This window comes from the organism of the source record quoted next, unplaced genomic scaffold (assembly GCF_019419815.1).
Source record: "Pyrus x bretschneideri cultivar Hongxiangsu unplaced genomic scaffold, Pyrus_bretschneideri_v1 Contig4, whole genome shotgun sequence".
NCBI lineage: Eukaryota > Viridiplantae > Streptophyta > Magnoliopsida > Rosales > Rosaceae > Pyrus > Pyrus x bretschneideri.
Window position 1 is genome coordinate 3,853,399 of NW_025999723.1, and position 27,777 is coordinate 3,881,175.

At 37.7% G+C, this 27,777-nt stretch overlaps 5 protein-coding genes and 1 long non-coding RNA gene across 11 annotated transcripts; 5 read left to right on the forward strand and 1 right to left on the reverse strand.

The window, feature by feature from the left end:
* The first annotated feature begins 419 nt into the window (after positions 1-419).
* LOC103961926 (probable isoaspartyl peptidase/L-asparaginase 3) lies at positions 420-3,389 on the forward strand. Of its 2 annotated transcripts, XM_009374569.3 has the most exons (7): positions 420-555; positions 772-943; positions 1,487-1,551; positions 1,668-2,051; positions 2,213-2,271; positions 2,399-2,503; positions 3,043-3,389. In XM_009374569.3, exons 1-7 carry the CDS (start codon positions 493-495, stop codon positions 3,260-3,262), a joined length of 1,068 nt encoding a protein of 355 aa, XP_009372844.1. In that variant the 5' UTR covers positions 420-492; the 3' UTR covers positions 3,263-3,389. The 2 variants fall into 2 exon arrangements, with proteins under 2 accessions (XP_009372844.1, XP_009372845.1); XM_009374570.3 differs by lacking the exon at positions 420-555 and having other exon boundaries at positions 866-943; positions 1,657-2,051.
* Positions 3,390-3,541: 152 nt separating this feature from the next.
* LOC103959800 (ceramide kinase-like) lies at positions 3,542-5,237 on the forward strand. Of its 5 annotated transcripts, none has more exons than XM_048565544.1 (2): positions 3,542-3,751; positions 4,888-5,237. In XM_048565544.1, the coding sequence occupies exons 1-2, from the start codon at positions 3,566-3,568 to the stop codon at positions 5,002-5,004; spliced, it is 303 nt and encodes a 100-aa protein (XP_048421501.1). In that variant the 5' UTR covers positions 3,542-3,565; the 3' UTR covers positions 5,005-5,237. The 5 variants fall into 5 exon arrangements, 2 of the variants coding, with proteins under 2 accessions (XP_048421501.1, XP_048421500.1); XM_048565543.1 differs by lacking the exon at positions 3,542-3,751 and adding an exon at positions 3,965-4,261; XR_007251250.1 differs by lacking the exon at positions 3,542-3,751 and adding an exon at positions 4,275-4,760.
* Positions 5,238-5,739: 502 nt separating this feature from the next.
* On the reverse strand, positions 5,740-6,777 carry LOC103961924 (copper transporter 2-like). The gene has a single exon (XM_009374568.3). The coding sequence runs from the start codon at positions 6,582-6,584 to the stop codon at positions 6,153-6,155; it is 432 nt and encodes a 143-aa protein (XP_009372843.1). The 5' UTR covers positions 6,585-6,777; the 3' UTR covers positions 5,740-6,152.
* Positions 6,778-9,556: 2,779 nt separating this feature from the next.
* On the forward strand, positions 9,557-13,279 carry LOC103959798 (derlin-1.1). Its single transcript, XM_048565040.1, has 7 exons — positions 9,557-9,702; positions 9,857-9,992; positions 10,195-10,268; positions 11,830-11,923; positions 12,066-12,194; positions 12,451-12,611; positions 12,864-13,279. The coding sequence occupies exons 1-7, from the start codon at positions 9,686-9,688 to the stop codon at positions 13,087-13,089; spliced, it is 837 nt and encodes a 278-aa protein (XP_048420997.1). The 5' UTR covers positions 9,557-9,685; the 3' UTR covers positions 13,090-13,279.
* A 3,156-nt stretch (positions 13,280-16,435) lies between these two features.
* LOC125468989 lies at positions 16,436-17,813 on the forward strand. The gene is made up of 2 exons (XR_007251326.1): positions 16,436-16,867; positions 17,321-17,813. It is a non-coding gene; the product is annotated as an uncharacterized LOC125468989 (long non-coding RNA).
* A 2,001-nt stretch (positions 17,814-19,814) lies between these two features.
* On the forward strand, positions 19,815-24,455 carry LOC103961922 (U-box domain-containing protein 35). The gene is made up of 10 exons (XM_009374565.3): positions 19,815-20,094; positions 20,529-20,755; positions 20,867-20,988; positions 21,071-21,192; positions 21,755-21,945; positions 22,050-22,294; positions 22,491-22,592; positions 22,685-23,113; positions 23,202-23,951; positions 24,092-24,455. Exons 2-10 carry the CDS (start codon positions 20,563-20,565, stop codon positions 24,272-24,274), a joined length of 2,337 nt encoding a protein of 778 aa, XP_009372840.1. The 5' UTR covers positions 19,815-20,094; positions 20,529-20,562; the 3' UTR covers positions 24,275-24,455.
* Positions 24,456-27,777: the final 3,322 nt, after the last annotated feature.

Here is a 27,777-nt window from a genome sequence, read left to right on the forward strand (position 1 = left end):
CAGCTATGCCCCTATAATTGATTTGACAAAGTTGGCCAATGGTTAGGCCACAGGGACCAAATGTGTATTTGAACTAAGGGCTGGTTTGGTATTGCTGTGCTTTGAAAAAAAGTTGCTTCTGCTGTGCTGTGAGAATAAGCCGCTGTGAAATAAAGCAGCAGAGTGTTTGGTAAACTTTTTTGTAAAAGTGCTTTTGAAAAAAAAAAACAGAATTAGAGTGTTTGGTAAACTTTTATGTAAAACAGATGTGAAAAAAAGCCAGTTTTTCAAAGCTAGGTTTTGCAGCTTCTTGTTTTTGGCTTTTTTTCATCCAAAACTGTGAAAAAAAGCTAAAGCTGAGTGTTTACCAAACACAAAAACAGCTCCCAGCTTTTTTTTATAGCAGCTTTTTTTAGAATCACCTCAGTACCAAACCAGGTCTAAGACACCTGTTAGTCAAACTCGTACGCAGCAGCTCCAAAGATAACAGAGCAGCAATCATTGTCCCCTTCCATGGCTGCCAACCGTCTGAGCTCTCTACCAATCTTGATCCTTACATTTTCACTGCTTTCCTTGGTAATTTAGTACACACGAGATCATAAATTTTAGTTATATTTTTACTCTTTATTCTCCTCCAATTGGTTCCTGAAATTTGTATCTTTTTCATGTAATTCAAATTTCCCCTGCATTTTCTGAGGAATCAAACAGCTGGGTACTTTGGTTCTTTCATTACGTGCATGATTGGGTGGTATAATTTGATTAAAGATCGTGTTTTTATTGATGGGTTATCAGGTCAAAGGCCAGGAAGCTTCGGCTTCAGGGCAGTACCCTGTGGTGGTGAGCACATGGCCCTTCGTAGAGGCTGTCAGAGCAGCATGGAGGGCTGTGGATAATGGTTTCTCCGCCGTGGATGCCGTCGTTGAGGGTTGCTCGGCTTGCGAGGAGCTCAGATGTGATGGTACAGGTAGTTTTTGGATTCTTGGATTTAGTTGATTTTATCTTCATGTAAGAAACAATGTTGTCAGGAATTGATGGTTGGATTATCTGTATGAATTTGATTTGGTAGTCAGTGTTTGTGTGGATTGGAATTACACATTAGGAAGGGAGGGAGACAATTTTTTGAGTCGAAAGTTCATGTTATAGAAGATGAAGATGGCAAATAAATTGTTGACCAACCATGGTTTAATTGTTAGGATCTTAGTTCTTGGGTGTGCTTGGAAAACCAGGACAAATAGTTTCTTACCGATGGCAGTCGTATTATGTAGCATATGTCAATATCACTTCTCATGAGAATGGAAACCTCAAATCATATTAGAGAGTATGTATGAATTGAGTTTTCAAAGGATGTAATCATAACCGAAAGTAACTTTTGCTTTCCTTGTATGGTAAAACTTTCTCCTGAATTATGTAATTAATTTTGTGATTTCTCATTTAGAATGTTGATTAGAATGTTGATGGGTTTGATAGCTACTATATGAAAGTATAATATATGATGTTGTTGGGACAGTTGGGCCTGGTGGGAGTCCAGATGAGAACGGAGAAACTACAATCGATGCTCTGGTCATGGATGGGGTAAGTTGCATTCACGCGCTCTGTCCGTCTCAATTGTTGCTCTTGCTATTGCAGCATTTTGTACTGCTTGCTTTGATAATGAGTATCTATTATTTGTTTGCTAAGGACATGCGTAGGTGACGATGGAGGTTGGAGCTGTTGCTGCCATGAGGTATGTAAGGGAAGGAATCAAAGCTGCTAGGTTAGTGATGCAGTATACCGAACACACTTTGCTTGTCGGAGAGAAGGCGTCAGCCTTTGCAATTTCAATGGGTCTTCCAGGACCAACAAACCTTAGTTCATCAGAATCCATTGAGAAGTGGACCAAATGGAAAGAAAACGACTGCCAGCCTAATTTTTGGAAAGATGTCGTACCTGCTAATAGTTGTGGCCCTTATCATGCAAAGGATTCTCTAGGTCTTTCTCATGGGCTGTGTTCCAAAACCACTAATATTAACCCAAGATCATCTCCCATTGGTCGTCACAACCACGACACCATATCAATGGCAGTTTTTGATAAAGTAGGCTGACATTCTTAGTAAAGGTTCTTTGAATACTTTGATTTCACCGATTTACCTACATTTTCTTGTCTAGATGGGGAAAATTGCTGTTGGTTAACATTCTTAGTAAAGTCTCTGTGAATACTTTGATTTCACTGATTTACCTACGGTTTCTTGTCTAGATGGGGAAAATTGCCGTTGGTACCTCGACAAATGGAGCCACATTTAAGATCCCAGGGAGGTAAGTTATAGTCTTTTTGGTAGAGCTCATAGAGATTTTAGAGAACATAGGGTTAGCTTAATCAAAAATGATGAAATGACAAATTTATCTCCCCATTCCACTAAGGACATTGCTTTCTTAACTACAGGGTGGGTGATGGGCCAATTGCTGGATCTTCTGCATATGCTGATGATGAAGTTGGTGCTTGTGGTGCAACCGGAGATGGTGACGTCATGATGCGTTTCCTTCCATGGTAATTGAAAAAACATCCATTACTCAGTTATTGGTCATCTTTGGTCCTGGTCCTATTTGGGTTCTTTTTTGGAGCAAATAATAATATTGCTGAAGGATGTCAGTTCCAGTCAACAATTACAAATCTTAGCTTTTGAAATTAGGTTTTGCTCCATTGAAGCCATAACTATTATGCTCAACGTCTTTCCTCGTGGGGGGTGATGAAGTTATGAATTGACTTGCATATTCTTAAACCCTTAATAATTAAGCAAACCATGCCTGTTGGAGGTTTGTTATAAACTGTTACCGTGGCTCGAGTTTTGAACATAATACACCAGTACGATGCATTGTATTTGCAGCTCCAGTTTATTTGGATGCTAAAACTACTTAAATGGATCTTTGTAGGTAGAACCACGCGATATAAAGATGCGTTATGTATGTGTCGAGCAGGCTTTGTTTTATGTTCTGCCATGTGTATTTAGCCCCCAGTTTGCTCCTGTACTGAATCTGTTCAACTTCTGTTTAATGACTGACAATCTAGTTTAAATGATTGAATTACAGTTATCAAGTTGTGGAGAGTATGAGATTAGGGATGGAACCTAAACTCGCTGCCAAGGATGCGATGTCACGAATAGCGAGAAAATTCCCTGGTTTTGTTGGAGCTGTTTTCGCCATCAATAAGAAGGGCGTGCATGCCGGTGCTTGCCACGGATGGACATTTCAGTACTCAGTGAGAAGCCCGGAGATGGACGATGTCAAGGTTTACACGGTGCTACCGTGACAAGGCTCCGCTTGTCAACAGCAGTCCTGTTATTTCACCATTTTATTGTCTACGAAATCTGTTGCATTAGAGAATGAAAACAACATATGCTGTTGCATGCTATTGAATATACTCCACTTGATTGTAATTTAGCGTCACATCTTTTAGCCAGGAATGCGCTGTAGCATTATGACATTGCGCCAAATTCCACCTCCGCCAACGAACCCGATCACCGGTTGTTTTTTTTTTAATTCCACCTGAAAATTCTTCCGTTTTCTCGGCCTTCAACTTCAATATCCACTCGTACAATTCAAACCTCATTGAATGGAAGGAGATGTAGATTGCTGTATTGAACCAGATGAATCTCTCCCTCTCCCTCACGCACAGTTCGACGGTGGAGCCACGGCGGTGGCTTTGAACTGCAGCCTCAACTTGGACCGCGTCGGAGAAGTCCTTCTGTCCTCCAACTCAGATGGGTTGTTTTGGAAATCGCTCGAGCCGTTCGATAATGTAATTTAATTTCTCTCCTCTTCTTTCCCTTTTGTTTCTGACTTTAAATTGATTTATTTGATAGTAAAGTTTCTGTCTTCAGATGCTAGAAAATGCCTTTCGGGTCGTCATGAATCTGAGGTTTGTTCTGTAGGAGAAATTTTTCCAAGTGCCGGGAACACCATGTATCATGGTGTTCCCTCACACATTAGGATTTAGTTTTATTTATTTATTGAAATATAAAATTGAAGGATATTCAAGATGTCAAATCCTAATGTGTGAGGGAACACCATGTGTCATGGTGTTCCCGGCACTTGGAAAAATTTATCGTTCTGTAGCACCACCCCTTGCTCATATCCAGGAGAAACAAAATGGTCCATATCAAAGGGAAATTTTATTAGCATTGGTGCTGCAGTAATTTCCAATAGAAATGAAAGAGCACCTGACGGTTTGGTGGCCGATGCACACCTTTCAGACGGTTTCATGCGTCTCAATATTGAACAAAGACTGCTCTCCTGCTCTCCATCTATGGTAATAATTTATAGCCCCCATCTAAATTCACATTCCTTCCTTCTCCCCTGAGAATTAAGGCACATTCGATGCTGTATCAATCTTTTGACGGCCAAATGATTTTTATGATACATTTGAACGGCTTCCATAAGTAACATGGCAGTCCCAAGTCGTCTATTTGTTTAGTCTTCTCAAGTGTTCGTCTATGGAGGTTTCGAATCCAAGTTCTTAAGCATCTTTCTATAGTGTCCGGACGAAAATGTCCCTGCTTTTTTTTGCTTAATTTGCCGTTTTGCTATGTGCTTTTCTGTTTGCCTTTTCTCTCTTTGCTTTTCTGTTTTCTCTTTGCTTATCTCCGTCTTCATCTCGCTCTCTTCGTGTTGGATCCTTCGGTTGTCTGGAGACAATAAGAAGTACAAGGGGATGCACTTGGCTCCCACTTTTGAGTTTACTTCCATGAGCAGGTTCTCAAAAACGGGCAACTGGTCAGATTAAGAAAAACATTTTTTTTCTTAATTTGGTGCGAAGTTTGAATTTTAAATTCTGAGTTGGATTTAGTTCTTCGTTTAATTTGATGGTTTGAATTAAATGGAAGAAGTTAGCTTTCATTAATGCATAAATTATTGATTAAGATGCTAATTTTGCAGGTATTAACAAACCAGTTCAAGTTGTGCACTGGCTTAAGCACGGTGGAGGCTGAGAATGTTGATGAGGTTGTGATTGTGGATGCTGACATGATTATCCGCAAGCAGATTGTTCCTTAAGAACTTGGTGCTGAGAAAAGCAAGGCTCTTGCATCATATTATGGGTATATTACTACTGCACCTTTTTTCCGTTCATATAAATGATACTTGATATTGGTTAATCAGATTATATCCGGCAAGAGCATTATGAATGTCATGTAATTACCTATGATGCGTGTAGGCAATCTATATATTGTTAAATATGTGATACTAATCATTTTCTTTGTTTATTAGAGATTGAAGATGTAAGTGCACTAAACTGAAAGCTCAAATATTGCATAACATAAGGAACACCCGAACACATGGTACAATTTGACACATTTTCGAGATTTTCTACATTTTCAACAATGTTTCAATCGCAACGCGCAGGTACAATTTGCTAGTAAGATTTGAAGGCCGAGGTGAAGGGTCATAATTTTGTGGGTATTAAAACTTCTAATTCAAAAAAAAAAAAAAAAAAGAATAAGTTATGAGGTATTGATGTTTTACCAGTTTGTGGGGATTGAAATAAGTTTCGTTTATGAGTAATCTAGCTTCTACCTATTCGGACCTTTTTAGTAATTTCAATAGTCAACATGCCTTAATTTAGTTAGCTTAGTCCAATATTATTTCCCAAACGAGCCTCACTATAGTGACGTGTTTGACATGCTAATGTGGTGTATCAAACGCATTCCAATTGTAACACATATATCGAGTGTAGTGGTACAAGAAGGGTAGAATAATGAAGTAGGATTCTCCCTTAACTTTCTTGAGGTGTAGTTCAAATATTACTTGATTCGAACAGAAATATGCAAATCATACAAATATTAGTTCATTTGAGCCACAAGCAAACTAGCTAAAACACAACACAACAGGCACATGAAAATCTTTGGTGAAAAAAAGTAGCCACACATAAAATATGGGGCAACTTTTGCTCACCATCCTTAAGTGATGGTGATGTTCACCATCTTATTTATCATCATTGGATGAATTTAAATTCTGATATTTATTTCTATCCACCGTATAGATGTCAAAATTTAAACTCGTATGATAACAATAGATTAGATGGTGAGCAAAACTATTTCCCGTTAAATATAGTCATGCACTATATAACAAACCAACAAAAAAAGAAGATAGAAACAAACCCAAGCACCCACACAAACTTAAGCACCGATCAACAAGAAGACAAATCAAACTTTGGGCTCGGGCGAGTCGGGGGGGTGTTGGCCATGATCACGAACCTTAACGATGAAGAAACCTAGCGCATGGCCGGCCACGGCGGCAATGAGGATTCCGATATTGAATGACATGACAGAGAGCATGACCAGGTAAGCCAAACCGGTGCGAAAGGTGTGGACGCCGGTTTGACCGAGAAGGGATAGGTAGGGTTTGGCTGCCGGTCTGTGTTTGGGCAAAACGGACAATAGCTCGACGGCGACAGCGAGGAGGAAGATGAAGAAGAGAGCCAAGATGTACATGCTGAGGTTGTTGTTAGGCCACTTGGGGAAGAGGATGATGACATCTTTGCCCCATGTGAGGCTGCTGCTTATCATCATGGTACCATAAGTTGTGTTCGTCAGGTCGCCCTTGGGCGGAGGAGACATATTTGGCATGTCGTCCATTTCTCTCTCTAGAGAGAGAGAGAGAGAGAGAGAGGTTTGAGATTTTGAGGTTGGATTACTTCGGATGAATCTGGTTTTGACGGCAATGGAAGGTGATTTTTTCTTCTTGATTTTAGTTTATATTATATAAATGGAGGAGCTGGAAAGCAACGAGGTTGGGGGTCATGACGACCGAGATTTGAGAGATGGCCTTTTTATTTTACTCTGGCTTTTGTTTGTTTCATATGGCTTTTAATGTAATTTTACAATTTCCACAGTTCCACTATATTAATTTTTTCAAGATATTCTGTAACTTGCGTTGTCATACTAAATATAAAACTTTGAACAAGTTTATTTTAATGTGATAGATGACAGATGTGAGTTAGGTCAGTTGATTATATAATGTATCTATCTTTACACACTTGAGCTCAAATCCCATTTCTCAATAAATTAGTATTGTTAGAACATCAATTTTTCAAAACCAAAAAATATATAATGTTTTGTTCAGATCCACGGTCCGAGAATAAATCATATATCTAGGCCAAGACCATTATTTTGGTCCATTAAATTTATATTGGAGAAGGAAATAAAAAGATTCAAATTCGATGGTGCTTAGAAAGTGGAGTGGAGGAGTGGGCATTAGTGGAATCTAGTAACTTACTCGTCTTTGGTATTTCAGGATAGGAGTCTAGGAGAGGTATACTAGTCCGTACACCATATCTGACTATACTGCCACCAATTTATTGCTAAAAAGCATCCTAATTCCTATCAACGACTACGCGCGTGGCTAAAACGCCCGTGATTATTTTTATTTTTCAAATATTATCCATATTAAGAAGAAAAATATGAACTTAGCCTTATAATGAGTTAACAATAATACAGTTTAAATTCATTTTTAACGAAAATCGAACTCCAAACCGTTCATTTTAATGCTCAAATTTAGTCGTTCATTTTTTGGGTATTCAATATGCTTTGTTACATTGTAGAAAAATTGCAAATTGTTGAGTTGAGGGCATGCGAACAAACCCAATCATCCACAATGTTATAACTATCACATTGTCACATAGTATTATAATGTGTGTTAATTGTTACATTGATACTCTACAAAAAAAAAAAAGTAAGGTTGATAATTTTCTAACTTAGAATATATTAACAACACATGATACGCGCACACACATATATATATATATATATATCTGTTTGGGCCCAAAATATTAGGATTGGGCCGAGCAGCAGGATGTGCTCGGCCCAAGGTAATAACACATGCTATGGGCCAAATAATGAGACTCGGACCAGCTGGCAGGGTCGGCCAGATCCTATCTTAAGTAGTCCAGATAAACGAGGAAAGGTCGAGGAAATCCTGATGCAACCAGGATTCTCGACCGGCAAGGGGTAAAACCTCAAAAGTAGGAGAATTCAGAATCCCAATAGGACTGGGATTGTTTGAGTTAAAGGTGAGATGGGACAAGGACTCCCAATCCAAATCAGAATGGGAATCAAGGAGCGAGGTGCTATAAATACAAGAAATTACGCAATAGAAGAGACCCTTCAACATCAGCATACAATTGCCCTGCGCAAATTCTCTCAAACACCTTGAGATTTTTTCCTTTTCTTTTCCCGCCGACACACCTTCAGTTTGGATAAACAGCACTGTGGAATCAACCGGTGAGCACCTTCAGTTTGGATAAACAGCACTGCTGCCGCAGAATCAGCCGACCGAGACACACCTTCAGTTTGGATAAACAGCACTGCGTAGAGGTCGACCGATTATCTATCTAAGTCTCGGCCGAGGAAGGTTTTCGAACCTTTGTTGGTAGAGGTCATCTTACTAAGCCATTTCGGCATAGTTGGGTGTTACGAATTGCCCTGCTCGGCGCATTGGAGGCCGAGTGAGTTTATGATTGGATACTCACAAATAAGTTTCAGGGTTCGGCATTCCGACGGCCGAACTACGTTTACCATCAAGACATACATCACATTCGAATACCTGTGCCCGTATAGTTTGGTCTCAATTCGGCGTGCTTATACTCTTACGAATATAATCACAGTGGCCGAATCAGGCTTCGACGAGTTGTGAACTCCGTAGAATTAGTAGCCTTGTCTTCAGGCTATAGAATCCAGAGACCGAGAGCGTTCCTTCCTCGGTCGCAATCGCAAGATACAGAAGTCAACAGCGCGCTCAACGCGACCACATAAAATTCTACTCCTCGGCCTAGCTCGGCCGACGAGTTGGCACGCCCTGCATTCAACCGAAGGACATTAGTTAGCTCATTAGTTATTCGGCCTGCGCGCCACGTAGGTTCTGTAATTTTTGTAGTCAACAATATCATAACATGAGCAAAATTATAATACAACATATTGATATGACTGTCACGCTGAAAAATCTCTCACGTTAAGAATTATGTGCATCGCCCATTCCATGCTGGGAGAATTTTGTATCAATATGTAGCTGAAAATGGTCGAAGTTGATATCTTGTTTGATTCTAAACAAAATCATGATCATGTAAAACTGTAAAAAAGCTGCACTAAATGCGATGCATACGTGAACAGTACTTGTCCCCTGGATAGTAATTGTATTAGTGGAGCGTATTTGCTCTGAGTTCAATGCAGACGTGGTCAATGGTGCGAAGATAATGGAAGGAAGACTTGGTTGAAGCCAAAGTCTTTGCCTGACCCTTACGTTGGGTTATTGAATCAAAGTCTTTTCCAATGACCCTTTCGGTGGATTATTGAACCAAAGTCTTTTCCATGACCCTTGCGTCGGGTTATGGCGACGACCCAAAGTCTCTTCTTTGGATTTCTTATATATTTTCATTCTTTTCTATTTTATGCAGTCATGGTTAAGCTACATCAATATTTTATATTGATTTTTTTATAAAGATAATAAGACAAAAAGTAATAGTAATGTAAAATGTTAACGTGACTTAACCGTGATCGCACAAATAGAAGAGGATAGAAGTGTACAGGAAGTGGGAGGACAGAGAAGCCATGTGCAATGCTGAAAAAAAATATATATATATATATATATATATATATATATATATATATAAAGTTGTATTAATTGGTCGTAACTCGATCATTTTTCACTTCAATTTTCCAGCTCCCATTAACGTTTGCTTACAATGTCTACGCCTGGGGAGTAAGCAACCTCTCCTCATCTCTCTGGATATGGATATCTGTAATTTTTTTTTTCTTCATGAAAACACGCTCATTTTGTTAAATAAATATAGGATTAGACGAGATTAGCTTATCGTCGAAGCTTGTTAAATGAATTCCTCCCCATGATATTGCAGATACTATCGATCTCTGCCGCCGGTGAGCAAGACGTATGGAGTGGGATGTTTTATGTTTGCAGCTGCCTTGTACTTCCAGCTTTATAATCCTTGGAACATAGCCCTTGATTATGGCCTTGTCATAAAACGTTTCCAGGTAAATCAAAATCTAATCTTCTCTAATTAGTTGCTCACCTTCCTTGCCAACAAGATTATGTAAGATTCATATACGTACATGCGGAAAGAAAGATCGAACATATTTGATTTTTTTTCTTCGTTCAAAGAATTATGATATCTAGGATTTGGCTACCATATTTACATGTTTTTTTTGTTTTACTAATGAATCATGATGATTGAAGGTTTGGAGGCTTGTTACCAATTTCTTCTTCCTCGGACCCTTTTCCTTCCCGTTTGCTTGCGATCTTATACTGATGTGAGTAAAGATGTGACTTTTCGCATTAAGATTAGGGTGATACTTGGGTAGTGGGTACTCACTAGTGAGTGTTCACTTTTTTTATTTTATCTGATAATATTATTAGAAAGTGAGTCATAGAGTGCGTTTGTTGCACTATACTAGCTTTAGGAATTAAACTAGATTAACTTAGAATATACTAAATTGGATTGACTAAGTGAAACATTTGGTGCATTGTCGGACTAAGAAGCAGCATAATGAAAATATAACTAATTGTTATTCCTAGTCCTTAATCTTCTGCAAAGCAAACGCAACCTAGCAAAATTTCTGATAATCAAACTTAACAAAACAGAGTAAGCATCCAGATTCCAGACAGCAATTGTTTCCTAATCAATTTCAATTTCAAGAAACATTTTGGAATTGTGACAAAATTGCCCACGAAAACAAATTTAAAACCCTAAAAATCCAATAATTTTATAGAAATCTACCCAATTCAGACACAGACACTTTGAACACAATGATTAATAATTTAGGGGGTGGGGGGAGGGCAAGAAACGTAACCTTTCTAAAGCCAAACCTAAGGTCTAAACCTACAAAACAGAGTGAGCACATGGTTAAGAGAAAAAAAATGTGAGACAAACTTGTTATACACATTAAGTAAATTGAAAAGTAACTACATATTCTTACTAATAAAGCTTAAGCCTCGCCCTAAAAATAAATATTTTATTCTCTAAGCCAAAAATGTTCTCTAAAGTAGTGTGTAGACAACCCTAATACACTGCTACACTATATTTATAGTCTTTATTCCTTATCCTGCCTAAACAATGTCTTCTAATAAATTTGGAAGTCTAATTAAAATAATAAATAAAGGTTTTCTATTCAAAGTGATATTCATACTGCAGAGAAGACCCTTTTTTGATCGACCAAATCAACTCCGATTTGGTCTCAAAAGGTCTCTTTTTAAAGCTTGACATGTCCTCTTCAAATCTTAGAAGGAACCAATATGTCATCTTGACCTTCAAAATGCCTAAAACGTTCAGAAATGTCAATTTGGAAAAACTACAGTCAGCCTTCTTTTATTCGCCACAAACAAACGACAGGGAATCAAAATTTGAAATTTTGATATAATCATCTGAAAAGACTCGCGAATCTATCCCAATTGGAATTACTCCAAAATTCCTTTGTTTGATCCCATCTTGGCCAAATTGCATGTCCCATGGTTGAAATATAGAGCAAAGTATCAAAATTGTATCAAAATATTAAATAAATTATAACTAAGAAGGTAAAATATAGATAAATATGGACTCATCACTAGTCCCATAATGTAACAAGCACGGAATTACACTAATATTTAGTCTAGTCTAGTCCAGTAAAAACTAATAAGGGCAAACAAATACTCTCATAAAGTATTCACTAGTGAAGACCCAAGTATTATTCTTAATACTTGAATACTCACTAGCGAATACCTAAATATTATCCCTAAACATATATCAGTTGGACCATTTCGTCCAATATCTTGTTCATATAACTAATTGACTAAGCTTTTATTTATTATTATTTTTATATAATTCCATTGGAATAGAGCAAGATATGGTGTTGCATTGGAGAGAGGACCGTTTGACAAGAGAACGGCAGACTTTATGTGGATGCTTATGTTTGGAGCTCTCTCACTTTTGGTAAGCCGTACATAATTTCTAATCTAATTTGTGTCGCAAAGTATTCTGAATATATCGAAAAATTATTGTTGTACTATAGTTTTTGTTGTTGCATAGACTAACGTGAAAGAACGATATTCCTAAGATGATTTTCTTTCTTAAGGCTATGGCTGCAGTTCCATATTTATGGTCTCCGTTTATGGGAACTTCTGTGGTTTTCATGATCGTCTATGTATGGTCTCGTGAGTTCCCAAATTCACGTGTCAACATAGCTGGTGTTGTGACCTTTAAGGTACTTTTCTCCCCGTTGGGTACGAGTGTTCTCTCTTTCTATCCCATTATGCGATTGTATCTCCGAAAAATATTTCCACTTAAGTGCTTTAAGAAGTTTTTTTAGAATGCGCTTATATGACCATTTTTAAATTATTTTTCTTATCAAAGTAGTCATAAAAACGCTTTAATCCTTCCAGAAACAGTCCTCCCACCTTTTTTAAACCATGGCAATTTAATTCGGCCTAGCATATTGACCATGTTGTGTGTATATGCAGGGGTTCTATCTTCCTTACGCACTGCTGACTCTGGATTTGATGTTTGGAGTTCCCTTGAAGCCAGATATTATGGGGATGGTTGCAGGTCATCTCTATTACTTTTTAACTGTGCTTCATCCTCTTTCTGGTGGAAAATTCACTCTCAAGACTCCTCTCTGGGTGTATCCTTTGCCGTGCACATACACATATTGCATTTCATTAGTCTTGAGATTTATTAACAACAACAACAACAACAAAGTTTTATCTCACTAAATGAAGTCCGCTGTATGAGTCCTAAAATACTATTGAGATCGATTTTGGCGTTCTACGATTCATACAATCAATCGCACTTAGTGGAATAAAGCTTTGTTGTTTTTTTTTTCTAGCACCGTTTTTTCTGTACATATGTTTAGACCTTAATCATGGATTACCAGACACAAATTAGTAGCCTTCTGGGGTCAGGGAATCCAAGTCAATTCCCCAGTGGAGCGCAATCCACAAGCCGGAGTTGCATTCCGAGGAAGAAGCTTTCGACTCAACGGGAGTACTGGAACAAGCAGCCCAGTGCAGCCACAAACAAGCAGCGGGACTACTACCACCACACAGCAGGCTGATGGAGTTGCTTTCCGTGGGACAGGCCGGCGCCTCAACGATCCTTAAGTAGCTAGTTCGCTATGATCAGTCATCAGATACCGTTATTACAAGAGGTTTGTGGTTGAGACACAGCAGTGGGTATGCTAGAGCATTCCATTTGGTAGACAATGGTGCAGATTTCTTATGGACAAGTAGAAATGTAGCAAATTGTCATAATTTTACAGTGGTTCAGAATATTATTGCCTATATTTCTTCATTGAAGTTACTCAACCAAGGACTGCGTCAACTTGGCGGTGACCAAAAACGCTTTCAAATAAAGAAAACTTGTTTACAACACATTTGACAAGAATTTTGAAAGTACTTTTCGTGTTTTCTGAGTAAGCATCTGCCCTGTGTAAATTGAGTTATCGATTTTGTTGACAACAACCAAATGACGTTACCACCTCATCAAACTTTCGATTTCCACTGCCTTGATATCTGTTTCAAACCATAAGTTCATTTATTTATTTTGCTTACCAAATTGTCCTTCCCCTTATCAACAAATCTAGGGGGTTAAATCATATTCAAGCTCGTTAGGGAAACATTTTTAAATGATTGAAAACGTTTTTAAAAAAAATATATATTTTTGAAATAAATCATAAGGAAAAATGAAAGTTAATTTTGAAAAAAATATTCAAAGTGCTTCCTGCAAGAAGCGCTTCAACTGCTTTTGAGACCTAAAAGCATTTCTCTAAAAGTGCTTTCACTTCACTCATTTAAGAGCATTTTCAAACGAGCCCTCAGCCAAGCTTCCATTGTTTTTTTTCTTTTTTTCTTTTGGTCAAATGATAGATTTTATTAGATTAAACGTTAGATTAGCCATCGACAGGGTTTAAACCCATGCCGTCCTGCAAGGGTTCAACACCTTTCTACCACTGTAATAAATGACCACTTGCTCATCCAAGCTTCCATTTAGAAAGTCAATTTTTACATCCATTTGATGTAATTCAATATTAAAATGAGTTGTCAATGCCTTTATGATCCTAAAAGATTCTTTTGCAAATACTAAAAAGAAAGTTTCAACTAATCTACTTCCTCCGTTTGATTGAATCCATTAGCGATAAGTTGAGTTTTACGTCTCTCTCAACCCTGCCTTGCGAGCACGTTTTGTTTTAAAAACCCATTTTTTTATTTATTTTAACTGGTTGTGTCTTATAGAAACATTATAAATCTTACACCCTAACTTTTCAACATACAAGATTTTAACCTACTTTTGAACAGAGAAATCCAAATATCAATCAAAGAAAACATGACTACCTATATATATTGTTAGAATTCCTTTATCCCACATCGGCCAGAAGGCTTGAGAATAAGCCTTTTAAATAGAATTACCCCACTCTAACTATCACCGATGCCTTTTGTATTAAAACCCCACACTTGAAGGATTGAGCAGGTGGCCAAGTGGGGACAGTACCGGTGTTGTTGAAGTGGGCCCATGGCCCGTCTACCTAAAATTTAAACTGGTATCAGAGTCAGGGGACAGGCTTGTACATCCATGTGAACGGGAACGAGTGAGCCCCAACTTGGCTCCATGTAGGCCAAGAGATGCCACGTGAATGGGTGGGTCCCCATTGGCCCTGCGCGAACGGGTGAGCCCTGGCTTGGCTCCACGTGGTTGCCGATGTGTGGAACTTCACGTGTGACCCATAAAATAAGGTCTCACGTGCGGAGGAGTGTTAGAATTCCTCTGTCCCACATCGGCCATAAGGCTTGAGAACAAGCCCTTTAAATAGAATTACCCCACTATAACTATCACCGAGACCTTTTGTATTAAAACCCCACACCTAACAGATTGAGCAGATGGCCAAGTAAGGACAGTATCGGTGTTGTTAGAGTGGGCCCATGACCCGTCTATCTGAAATTTAACATATATAAATATATAGAGAAGACAAAAAACCTAGTGATCACCTGCCAACAAAAAGCAATAGAAAATAGGTTATATCAAAGATGGTGTGGAAGTGTTATTTCTTTCTGAGAGTCTTTCTCTCTTTTGAGAGTATTTCTCACCTCTTTATGTGAGTTTTTCATTGTCGGTGTTTCTCCCTTGCCACCGGCCCAAGGTCTGGCAAGGGTTGGTGGCAGTCATTTACTTCATTCTTTGTTCTTCTTCCTTCTTCCTCCCTTAATCCGCTTCTCTCTTCCCTCCTCTCGGATTTCCTTCCACTTCTATGTCTCTCATCTCTCCTTCTTCCTCTGTTTTCCCAATTCCTTTTAGTCTCACTTCGGGTTGGATTCTTCCTTCCTTGTTGCTTCCTCTTTCCCAGTCTGCAACATCTTCTCTTCACAGAACTCGGTTGTGTTTTCTTTGGAAGGTGTGCAGAGTTTTTACTTGGGTGTACACATCACCACCTTTCGTTTGCTTGCCTTTATTGGCACTGTTGTCGGTCGATTTTCCACTAGCTTTTTTCTTTGACTAGTTTCGATCAGCATGTGGGTTGTTGCAGGTTAGAGGAATTTGGCTGCTAGTTGTCGGTTCGAGGCACTGGTTTGTGCTGGCGTGGATGCTCTGCGGTGTTAAAGCATTAGTTTTCTTCACACCTGGGGTTTTGGTTGGTCGGCGTGTTGGACGGCTTGCGTTGGTGGCTTTCGACATTGCCAGCATAGGAAGAGACTGCAAGGTTCTAGGAAGTTCTGTGGCTTTATCTGTGTGTGTCCGAGGGGCTCTTTTGTGTGTACTGTTTAGGGGTGGAAAAAATTCCCGAAAATCCCAAACCGAACCGAAAAAATCCCGATCCCAAACCAAAAATTTCCCAAACCGAAATTCCCGAAATTTTGGTATGGGATTTGGGATTGGCTTCTCAATATTTCGGGAATCCCATACCAAACCGAAATTATATATTATTAATTTATACATATATATTATATATTATTCTTTTATAATTGATGCCAGTAGTTTCTAATTCATGCTCTGCAACCTGGAATGTCTTACACCTTGCATATTTTTCATGTTCTGTTTGATATTCATTTGGATTTTATTATTGCTGCTGTCATGGCTAATGATTTTAGAAGGTTTGATTCTTTTGTCTCTTAATAGATTGTCAAAAGGGTTTAATTAATTTGAATTTTGACTCTGATAAAAACAATCAAGCATGCCAATATTTGATTAAATGGTAGTGTGAATGAAATGACATTCCTAGTTCATGAATGTGTTCTTAAATTATATATTTGAAGAATAATTCATACTTTCATATTTTAATTTGGGATTCCCGATTTGTCCCGAAATCCCGAAAATATTTCGGGATTCCCGAAATTTGGGATTCCCGAAATTTTGGTTTGGGATTGATCTTCAAATTCCCGTCCCAAAAGATTTTGGTTTGGAATTTGGGATACTAATTTCGGTTCGGTATCCCATACCGAACCACCCCTAGTACTGTTCAGGTTCACTATTTGTTTTGTACTTAAGTAGTTTGTGGACCTCTTTTTATGTTTGTTTGGCCTTGTGCCCTAGAAGATGATGTCTAGTTTTCCCAAAAAAAAAAAAAAAAGTTGGTGTGAAGAACACATGACTATTCTACACATTGGTGAAGCTACAGAGGGACAAGGAGGGGTGGCCGCCCCTCCCCTCGTCAGAAGTGAAGCCCATGAGCCACGGTCCACCCCTCTGCTCCCGTCAGAAAGCCTACAAGTTGTCATTCGTGAAGCCCCTTCCTAGTTGGAAAGCACATTAGGCGAGACTAGGAGGGAGGGATTAAACAGAGCTATTTAAATCTGGGTGGGGCTGGGTGGGGTTAAGTGGGCGTATACGAAGAAGCCAGAAGTTGAAAGTTCTTTTGCACAGTCAATCGTGCTCGAGGAAGACAATGAGGTCTCAACAACCATTTTAATTCCACGGTTTATTAAGATGGTCCCACCATCTTCTTAATCGCTGCACATTTCTTTTAAATAGTCCCCCATCTTCTATTTATTACTTTTTATATCCCTTTATTTTTCTCTTTCTTAACCTAAATATCATTTTCCCCCTCTTTTTAACCCAATATCACTTTTTATTTCTTTTAAGATCACACCATATATTTTGTACCTACAACTCTCACCTTTTTAAAAAATAACGTTTTAGTTGATGTTTAAATATAATTTTGTTAAAAAAGTGTTTAAATTTAATTAATTTATATAATATATTATAAATTTACCTAAATCCGTCTAATCTGCCTAGATCTTGCCTACTCACAATATTCTAACCTATCGCCCGATTAGCGCTAGCATCTTTTAGAATCTTGTTTTACAATCCCACTTTCTAATTCTTTGCCTTCTGTGTGCCCAGATTGGCTGTAGTCTGCAGCATTCAATCAACCAACAACAGCCTTACAGCTACTTTCCATTCCATTCCAAGTGAAAAGCCAACATAATCGATTTGATACTTATGAGTGGTTGGAGTAAAATATAGCAAGAGATGCTTCATTTTGCCGTTATTACTATATTTTCAAATGAAAACGGGAGATGCTGGCAGTGATGTCTTCACTGAAAAGGGTTTTTAATGTAAATTGTTTGTATTGATAAATTATGGACGATATTACTATATAAACAGATTTGGTTGTTTCCCTTTTTTTGAACTTTGTATTCTTTTAAATTTACCCCTCCCCCTACTAATTTCTAGCTTCGCCACTACATGCATGGGAAAGGAACTGCCAGATCAAAAGCTTCAGACCAGCTTAATTTTGTTCTTTTTGAACTCACTGTGTATGTCAACCATGGTAATTGTTGGTCTTCGCGATCAATTTTTCTAGGTTTTAATTTTTAATTATAATTTGTACATATATAATTCTGCTCCAACTTGTGTGAAGGTTTTACTGTTTTTTTTTTCTTCTAATAATCCCACAGCTCAACTACTTATAGGAGAATTAGACAAAGAAAATGGAGCCCATGTACAGGAGGCGATTTGTCCCGAGTGAAAAGAAACGACTTTGACTTAAAAGCCAAAAATGGCACGTTTTCATGCTGTATATGGTTGAATTTTTAAAATCTAACAAATAGCCTGGTTTTTTTTTTTTTTTTTTTTTGAAGAATTGAGTTCGGTTTTACCAAGTTTTTCATTTGTTTCAAATACTCTAATTTTTTTTAAAAATCTATTTTCAAGTATTTTTTAAAACTTTATCTATCTCGGTCTTATAGTCTGTATCTTCTAATTGAAAAATTTGCAGGTCTTCAATTCACTTGTCCAAATCACCATAATTAATTTTTTCTCATCTTACTTTCAATTGTGGTCATTCTTATTTTACTTCGGATGCTCTTCTTAATCTATCATTTTAATGGAAAGAAATGATCATTATTAATTAATTTGTATAATCCCCAAAATATTGGAGTCCAAATTTGGATGTAAAATCAACAAATTTTCTCTTAGCTGGAAAATAATTTTAAATTTTAATACTCATATTCTAGAAACTCATGGGGTAAGCATACATGCCACCAAAAATCACTTGAGAAAAACAAATACAAACCACTCACTTTGGGCTTAATACTCATAATTTAGACTTCATCTTGGCTTTTAAATTTTAATACTCATTTTCTAGAAACTCATGGAGTAAACATGCATGCCACCAAAAATCACTTAAGAAAAACGAATACAAACCACTCACTTTGGGCTAAATACTCATAATTTAGACTTCACCTCCGCTTTCAAAATTTTCTCTAGTTTTTCTGATACTTCCATAAAAATATTGACCATACCAAAGAAAATTTAAACATTAAATGAAAATAACTCTGAATTTTAATACTCATATTGGAGTAAACATGTCACCAAAGCATCACTTCAGAAAAATGAATGTAAACCACTCACTTTGGGCTTGATTGGATGTTCAAAATTCTAATTAAGAGCATGCATTCAGAGACATTATACATACACATGCAAAGTATCTTATGAAATCTCGTCCAGTTTCCAGGAAATAACCAGTCACGTTCTATGCACCAGCTGCTAATAAATCAACCAACTATGTGTAATATAAAAGGACTTTAACATGCTTATGTCTCTATCTCCTCGTGATGTCTGATAGTCACAGAATCACAGGCCAACAACCAAAGTAGGACCCCTAATAACTAATTTCTAATTAGCAAATAAATAGTAGAAAATGAAATCCCATGGTGGTTTACGAAGCATCGAATTTGCTCTTATCCTTAAGCTTTTTGGGAAGAGTCCAAACGTGGTGGATTTTCAGACTCTTCCCTGAAGCAGTCCAAGATCACAACTTTATTTCTTCTCGAGCTGAAATTAATACAGGGTTAGAAACGAGTGAAAAAAAAAATGTCCAAAAATCCATGTGGAAAACAAAGCAACCTTCTTCAATTGTACCTCTTAAGAGCATTTCCACCCCTTTGTTTTGGGCAAGAGTAATTGTCCAGAACACCTTCAACGGGGCTAGAATAAGGAGAGCAAGTGGTGGCCTAGCCATGCTCACTCAAATGCCCATGCAATTTAAATCTTGTCTTGCGTCATCAGGCAAGGTTGACGTCTGCCGATGAAGCTTGCAACGGTGGGTTCCGTTGCAACAGCTCCAACGAAAGAGTCCAACGGCTTGATGACGTGGTGCATGAGAGCAGTTGGATTTTTAACAGCCTGATCTTGACCGTTGGATAAGGAGTTACTAATATTTTAGGTGTTTCTTTAAATTAATTATTAGGTCTGATTTTCCACAATTGATAGATACAAAATCAAGTTTACATTGCTTTGAAAACAAATATAGACTGAAAAGTCGTACCAGAAACAAGGTTCCTCAAGTTGGTCCTTTTTTATTTATTTGATTAAAAAAATCCAATAGATAATTATATTTCTTTTTTGTAGCTTTCAGAAATACCGTATAAAAAATGCTTCACGAGTCATGCCAAAGTTAGGCTCTGAAATTTTTAGAGGCGAGACAAATTTAAGTTTTGGTTGCATTTGTGAGGTCATCTGCTTCTGACCAGCAAAAATTCCAATTCTGCAACTTGTGGTTGAATGTTAACATGTTTTTGCAGAGAGAAACATAAATGGGGCTCTTTTCTCAATAGGAGTTCAGAGGGGTTCAGAAAGTGCTTAAAAGTTTGAGTCTTGAAGCTCGCCACCTGGTATGCTGTTCTTCTTTTGTTTTCTGTGCTTTGTTTTTCTGGGTTTTCGAATTTGTGTCGTTCTATGAACTTTTGAGTGGCAGCTAATTGAATATTTGTTGGGAAATGATTTTCGCATACTTTTTCATTGTCTTGAGTTTTTATGCTCTATTTTTTTGTTTTTTTTTGCTCACCTTTTGTTATTTTTAGATATTGAATTGAATAAAGCAAGAACATGTGTGCCTTGAAGAAGAAGAAGAAAAAAGCGTGCGAAAATCATTTTTCTTTCGAAATTTTTGTTCTTTTTCGTAGTTTGAGGATTGTTTTTCGAAAATTCACTTTTGGGTCTGCAATTCAACTTCTCTCTCCAATTTACTCCTATTTACTTCATTTTTTTATACTAATTGTTGTATTAGAAATGCTAAGTTATTTACTTATGCTTCTACTTGTTACAGAGGATTTCCAGTGTCACAGAGGAGTGGTAGAGCAATGGATGGGAGTGAAATTACTGGAGAAGGTGTAAATTTCTCACCTCCTCCATCAGTTGTTGGCATTGCTATCAGTGGGGACAAAAATAGCAAATACATAGTTAGGTGGGCTCTGGATAAGTTTGTTCCGGAGGGAAATGTTTCCTTCAAGTTGATTCATGTCCGGCCAAGGATCACCGGAGTTCCAACACCAAGTAAGCTTTGCTTCTTCGGGTTTGTGTGTCGCGAAACAAGTGAATCTTATGTCTTGAACAATTTTCTTTGTCTATGGTGTTTATAAATTCTTGTTTTTGTTGTGATTGTAGTGGGAAGTCGGATTCCTATTTCGCAAGTGCGAGAGGACGTAGTAGCTGCTTATAGAAAGGAAATGGAGTGGCAGGCAAGCGAAAAGCTTGCTCCATACAAGAAAATGTGTGCTTCTAGGAAGGTAAAACTTTCTTGGTCTTTGAAGTTTGATGGTAAGAAAATCGGAGGTGACAAAATCGTAATCCGCTATATTTTGAATGCAGGTGCAAGTAGATGTTGTACTAGTTGAATCGGATGACGTTGCAAATGCAATAGCAGAAGAGGTTGCTAAGTCTGCTATATGCAATCTCGTCTTAGGTGCCCCATCTCGTGGCATTTTTAAAAGGTATTTTGTTGAAATGCAGCCAGATAGATTAACACATGTTGGACCTTTCTAATCATTTGTTAGTTATTCAGATTTCTTCTTGTTTCTTTGGTCCCCGAGCATATATGATTTGGTTATAAAACTTTCAGGTTGTCGTTATAAATCACATGTCGGGTGGTCTGTGTGCCTTAAGTTGGAGTCTGTAGAACTTATAAGGTTGAGTTACTTCGTTAACTGAGGTTTGTGCGCGTTAAAGGGGATGAAATTTCTCACAGACAGCCTTAGTATGTTCACCCTTTGCGAACTTAAAAGCTAATAGAGAGAGGATACAAGTTTGGATAAAGAATTTGTGCTAGTTATCCGATAAATCAATCAATAGGTTCTGGATGGGTTTGCATTGAACTTCTGGTGAAGAAAAGATCCATGAGGCACACGTCCACCTACACACACACACACACTCAAAAGCAAACTAATAATACTAATGAGGAATACAGAGAACCATCCATGTATCTTCTTTGTATTTTGTGAGCAATTGTGTCAGAATTGCTTTGTGAGTGATCATGTTAACAATTAATGCTCTTAGGAAACAAAACGGACTCTCCTCAAAAATCTCAGCCTGCACTCCAAGATTTTGCACCGTGTATGCTGTTTCAAAAGGAAAGTTGTCATCAGTACGCGCATCTGATGCTGAGTCAGTTGAAAGCGTCAAAGATGACAACAGTGACACGTGTTCTGTCAGCAGTTCTTCGAGTTACACGTCTAGTTCACAGACGGGTAAGGCACATGACTAAGGTTGAATGTCATCTTCATATGTAGTGTGCTAATGGTGCTACCTATGCAAGTAGATGATTATTTAAATCCAGTCTTCTGTTTTCCAGGCACAGATCGCGGCTCGGTTAGTTCAAACTTTCATTTCCGTTCTCCTTCTTTGCCAATACAGCGGTTTCAAGCTCTTACAAATATCAACCAGACCCTGCTTAGTAAAAAGAACAATTCAAATGACACCATCCATTCTAGATGCCATTCTCAGGATCTTGGAAGCTTTGTTACAGATTGCCATTCATGGACTTCAGATCAAGCGTCCACCTCAGACGCGGTTACAAACTATTCACCGGAGAGCCAGGTAGCACTTCCTGACTTCTTTTGACTTGGTTAGATGGTGCTTCTCAATGAATTATGCAGAAAAAGACATTGTTGGAAGTTCATATATGAGATGTGGTTTATGAATTACATTGTGGGTAGTACTCTTTGATTTCAACAGTATGAGAGTTGTATGTTTTTCAGTAGTGATTGAATTGATCAATTTCCACACATCGCAGGCGACTATCAACCTGGAGTTAGAAAAGCTAAGAATTGAACTCAGACATGTCAAAGGAATGTATGCAGTGGCTCAAAGTGAGACTATGGATGCTTCTAGGAAGGTAGGCATTCTTATCCTCGTTGACAGCAAAAACTTCATGGGTCTTAATATCTTTAATTTGGATAGTTAGAAATTTTCCTTTTTGATATTCAGATAAACAATTTAAATGCACGCCGGTTGGAGGAAGCAGTAAGGCTCAAGGAGATAAATTCTATGGAGGAGAAAGCGATAGTATCTGCAACACAAGAAAAGGAGAAGTACGAATCTGCTAAGAGGGAAGCTGATTACATGAGAGAATGTGTCGTAAGAGAAGTTGCACAAAGGAGAGAAGCAGAGATGAAAGCCATGCATGATGCCAAGGAGAAAGAAAAACTTGAACAAGCACTTGTAGGTCCTGTGCAACAATACCAGAAGTTTTCATGGGATGAGATTGTTACTTCCACCTCATCTTTCTCTGAGGATCTCAAGATTGGAATGGGAGCGTACGGAACTGTTTATAAGGGCAGCTTTCATCATACAACTGCAGCAGTGAAAATCCTTCACTCTATAGAGAATCGCCAAACTAAGCAATTCCAGCAGGAGGTAAGTGAAAATCATGACATAACGCAGTAAACTAATTATCCTTCCTGCATGTACTGAACACTATCATACATTTCATTTTGGCTTGCAGCTTGAGATCTTGAGCAAAATCCGCCATCCCCATTTACTTCTCCTTCTCGGTGCATGTCCTGATCACAGTTGTCTAGTCTACGAGTACATGGAAAATGGTAGCTTGGAGGACAGGTTGCTGCAGAAAAACGGTACACCACCTATTCCTTGGTTTGAGAGGTTCCGAATTGCTTGGGAGGTCGCCTCAACTCTCGTCTTTCTTCACAGCACAAAGCCAAAACCAATCATCCATCGTGATCTGAAACCAGCAAATATCTTGCTTGATCATAACCTTGTGAGCAAGATTGGCGACGTTGGCCTTGCCACAATGCTTAATTCAGATCCTTCTATGTCCAGTATATACAACGACACAGGGCCTGTTGGCACTCTCTCTTACATAGACCCCGAGTATCAAAGGACAGGAATAATCTCTCCACAATCGGATGTTTATGCTTTCGGAATGGTGATCTTGCAGTTGCTTACTGCAAAACCAGCAAGAGCTATAACACATCTGGTAGAAACAGCTGTTAAGGATAAAAATTTGACGGATGTTTTGGACCCTAAAGCAGGTCATTGGCCAATGGAAGAGACAAGGCAGTTGGCTGAATTGGGATTGAGCTGCGCAGAGCTTCGACGCAGAGACAGACCTGACTTGAAAGAACAAGTAGTTCCTCTACTTGAGAGATTGAAAGAGGTTGCTGAGACAGCGAAAAATTCAGCTTCTGTGGTTCAATGCCTACCTCCTAACCACTTCATCTGTCCAATTCTTAAGGTACGCATAATCGTTGGCAGTTCAGTGTCAAATTCTTACTGTTAAACACCACATTAGCGAGTATCGACGTGTGACAGAATACATTGTTTTTTATGACTTATTCCACCAAGTAATCTGTATGCCATGTTCTTTTGTTACAGGATGTGATGGATGAGCCTTGTGTGGCCGCAGATGGATACACTTACGACCGCAAAGCGATCGAGAAATGGCTCGAAGAGAACGATAACTCGCCGATGACAAATTTGCCATTGCCAAACAAGAATGTTATACTAAACTATACTCTTCTTTCTGCAATTATGGAGTGGAAGACCAGAAAACAATAGCATGTTCCTTTGTTTATTGTTATTTTTGAGGGTAACACTGATGGGTAGTTTATTGCGAGGCTGGCATTAGGTGGCGTTCAGCGTTAAATATTTTGTAAGTAGTTGAATTCGTCCATGGTTTCAAATTTCAATGGAGTTTCTGTTTTATCCAATAAAAAAAATAAATATTAAGATTCAAGAACCGAAGGCTAAAAAGTATTTTATTGGCGACACAAAGAAACAAATTGTCAGGATTGGCGTGCTAATTATGCGATGTCATATGAGAAAGTCAAAACACGTTGGATGTGTGGTTGTAGGTCTCTCTTCAAAATTGCGGCAAAAGTGTTGGGACCGGAGGATGTGGTTCTCTGTCATACCAATATGCCACGTGTCATTCCATGTACGTGACCAAATTATTTTTTTGTTTGGTTTGGTACTATGGTCTAAATTGGCAAAGGGTTTATAAAGCACAAGATCTTGTGCAAATAGTGACAATTTCATTGAAGTAGTGAAATAGTGATCATATGGGGTATATGAAAAACGAGTAAATCATTCATTTATACTATAACATTTTAACACGTAAATTGATTAATAATATTATGTAATATCGTGACTGTTATACTATCAAAATTTTGCTTTGTCCTGAAGAGTACCCACATTCTCATAAATATTATCACAATAACATATTGTGTCAATAATACAATGTTAAGTGAAAAGAAGCTTTTGTATTATTTTTTAAATTTTTACTATTATTAAAAAAAGAGTTCAAAACTATTAGAGCAATTCAGGAAAGGAAAAGTTTCGAACTTGGAACGCATAGGTAAAAACCCAATACCCTATCCACTAAAATATCACGATAATAACATATCCCTACCTGCAATTATTATTATTATTTTAGATGGTCATAATAATGTCATCTCTCACAGTCGGACCCAGAGCAACTTATACCCACCCGCCACCCGCCACCCACCCATGTACTCTTAGAGCAACTCCAGCGTTGAAGCCCTCCCCCCTGGCAATACACTATTCAATCCACCTAATGAACAGTAATTGCCCTTAATGAACAGTAAGTAGCCCTGGCAATAGATTTTGCATCTCCACCGTTACACTTCTATAGCCCGGGCAATAGGCAATAAAATATTAGTATTTTTTTTATTTATAAAATTAATACAAAATAATTTTAAATGTAATATCGGATAAGATTTTTAATCGTTCTCGTTGCGCCACGTGTCATTATCCTAAGTATTATTAAATAATACAAAATAAATAATTATAATACAATTATTGGTGATGGATTTCTGATAAGATTATTAACCAATCACGTCGCGCCACGTGTCATAATCGGTTCACAATCTTTGAGGATAGATTTCCATCAGATTTTAAACGAATGACGGCATGCCACGTGTCATAATCTGTTAACAATCTTTGATGATAGATTTCCATCAGATTTTTAACGAATGACGGCATGCCACGTGGCATTATGCAGAACCTAATCCTTTCTGAATCCTCTATATAATCCACCTTTTGGTATGTTTATGTTATTTTATTTGGTGTGTTTTATTATTTGGTATGTTTATGTAATTTTTTTATGTTTATGTTTATGTAATTCTTAGTATGTTTATGTTTATGTTTATGTAATTCTTAGTATGTTTATTTAGTATGTTTATGTTTATGTAATTCTTATACAAGGACTTTTAATTAGAACGATGGTCATGGTCATGGACTTTTAACAACATAAATAACTTACCAAATTAAATAACTTACCAAATTGTTGTGAAGGTAGATGATAATGAGAAGGTATTTATAGAAAAGTAAAAACAATTTTTTTTACAATTTTTTTCAGATTTTTCAGATATTTTTTTGAATTTTTTTGCATTTTTTACACTTTTTTTTAATTTTTATTCAATTAATTAATCTCTGCAGTTGGATATAAAAAAATTTGAATTCCAACGCTCCAGATTGTGCCACGTGTCACAACGGTAACTTTTCAGATTTTTTAAACTATTATTTCATTTATTTTTTAATTTTTAAAGCATTTTAATATCCACCGTTGATCTCAGATCGAACGGTGGATATTAAATCTGACAGTTTTATTTTTTTTTACCGTTGAGATCTAACGGTCCACATTAAGTGACCGTTAGGATCTAACGTACCGTGGGAAGCCACGTGGCTTCCCAACGGTAACTGACAAAACATTTTTTTTTTTCTGATTATTGTGTCGGGACGCGCCCCCACGCGCGGGTGGGGTGCACGCGCCTGACACAAAAAAAATAAAATAATACGCTGACGCCACCCTGGCGTCAGCCTTGCGTCACTCCCACCTCGGGCTCAAGGGCTGGCAATCCCTCACGGGCCTGGCCCTCGGGCCTCCCCCATCCCCCGGCCTGCCTCACGCTGGACGCCATCCACCGGCCCTCGGGCCTTTGTTCTGGAGACAGTCCCCCGAGCAATATGCTACGGTGGGAATGCTCTTATGGCAGCTAGAGATCATATAATTAAATTCGGATCCTCTTTGTGAATATTTCAGAGATTTATGAATCATATCCGTTTATCGTATATTATGCAGTCAAAAATCATTTTGAATATTTTTATTTAAAATTAAATATAAATAGTACCTAATAAAAACTGACAGCACGATTTATGATAAATGAACACGATTTACAAATCTTTAAAATCCTCGCAAAAGATTCGAAGATGAACCTGCTGATAATTAAGGAATGAACAAGCAGCGAACGTGGGGAAGAGAAAGTGACAATCCAATTGCATTTAATTTGATGTGATGAAACGAAAGAAGTTTCCAATTTTCAAATCTTAGAACAGTTCAAGTTAAATTATTTTAGGACAAGTTGGCAGGCCTGTTAACGTACGAATGCACCATCGACATTGCTGATGTTATATAAAGAACATGTCACATTTTTGTAGCCACAATGTTATTAACGCATTACTGATGAGATTGAGATATAAAATATCCATTTTCAATGAAAAAAATAAGATGTATGTTACATAACCGAGCTACGAAGTGTAAATTGTTAGGTCATAAAAGGTGCGATCTTAAACTAATAAGGTTTTTGGTTTTGCAGGGTCGGGAAAATGAACATTTATCGTATGCAGTTTTACTTTTGCTTTCCAAAAAAACTATTTCTATGACTCAAACCTGTGAACCTTTGGATTTAGAAATGAGCAAATTTGGATTTAGAAATGAGCAAATGTTTACTGCTCACCTTTGATTAAAGGTTCCTTCTTTTATAATGTGTGCTCGACAATATGAAGGCTAGGTGGACCATATGGAATCCTTTGTCTGAAGCTGCTCATGCTTAGCAATAAAGAAATATGCAATCTGACTAACTAAATCACCAACTTCTCATCCTTAATTTGTCTGATGGCTGAAATGTGATTTCTCCGTAAACTGAAGTTTCCAACTTTTTGAGGTAGGACAAGATATGGATCAGTTCCGACGAAAGAAAGATAAAGAAAATTAAATGTTTTGGCGTTTAGAGCACATCTATATTTTTACTATACATGTC

Coding starts and splice junctions, on each gene's coding strand:
- LOC103959800 (XM_048565543.1), top strand. CDS start 4,022: ATGTGTCATGGTGTTCCCGGCACTTGGAAAAATTTATCGTTCTGTAGC. Junction 4,262..4,887: donor TCTCCTGCTCTCCATCTATG/GTAATAATTTAT, acceptor CTAATTTTGCAG/GTATTAACAAACCAGTTCAA.
- LOC103961924 (XM_009374568.3), bottom strand. CDS start 6,584: ATGGACGACATGCCAAATATGTCTCCTCCGCCCAAGGGCGACCTGACG.
- LOC103959798 (XM_048565040.1), top strand. Junction 9,993..10,194: donor TTGTCATAAAACGTTTCCAG/GTAAATCAAAAT, acceptor TGATGATTGAAG/GTTTGGAGGCTTGTTACCAA. Junction 12,195..12,450: donor CTGGTGTTGTGACCTTTAAG/GTACTTTTCTCC, acceptor GTGTATATGCAG/GGGTTCTATCTTCCTTACGC.
- LOC103961922 (XM_009374565.3), top strand. CDS start 20,563: ATGGATGGGAGTGAAATTACTGGAGAAGGTGTAAATTTCTCACCTCCT. Junction 22,295..22,490: donor ACTATTCACCGGAGAGCCAG/GTAGCACTTCCT, acceptor CACACATCGCAG/GCGACTATCAACCTGGAGTT. Junction 23,952..24,091: donor TCATCTGTCCAATTCTTAAG/GTACGCATAATC, acceptor CTTTTGTTACAG/GATGTGATGGATGAGCCTTG.
- LOC103961926 (XM_009374569.3), top strand. CDS start 493: ATGGCTGCCAACCGTCTGAGCTCTCTACCAATCTTGATCCTTACATTT. Junction 944..1,486: donor GCTCAGATGTGATGGTACAG/GTAGTTTTTGGA, acceptor TTGTTGGGACAG/TTGGGCCTGGTGGGAGTCCA. Junction 1,552..1,667: donor ATGCTCTGGTCATGGATGGG/GTAAGTTGCATT, acceptor GGACATGCGTAG/GTGACGATGGAGGTTGGAGC.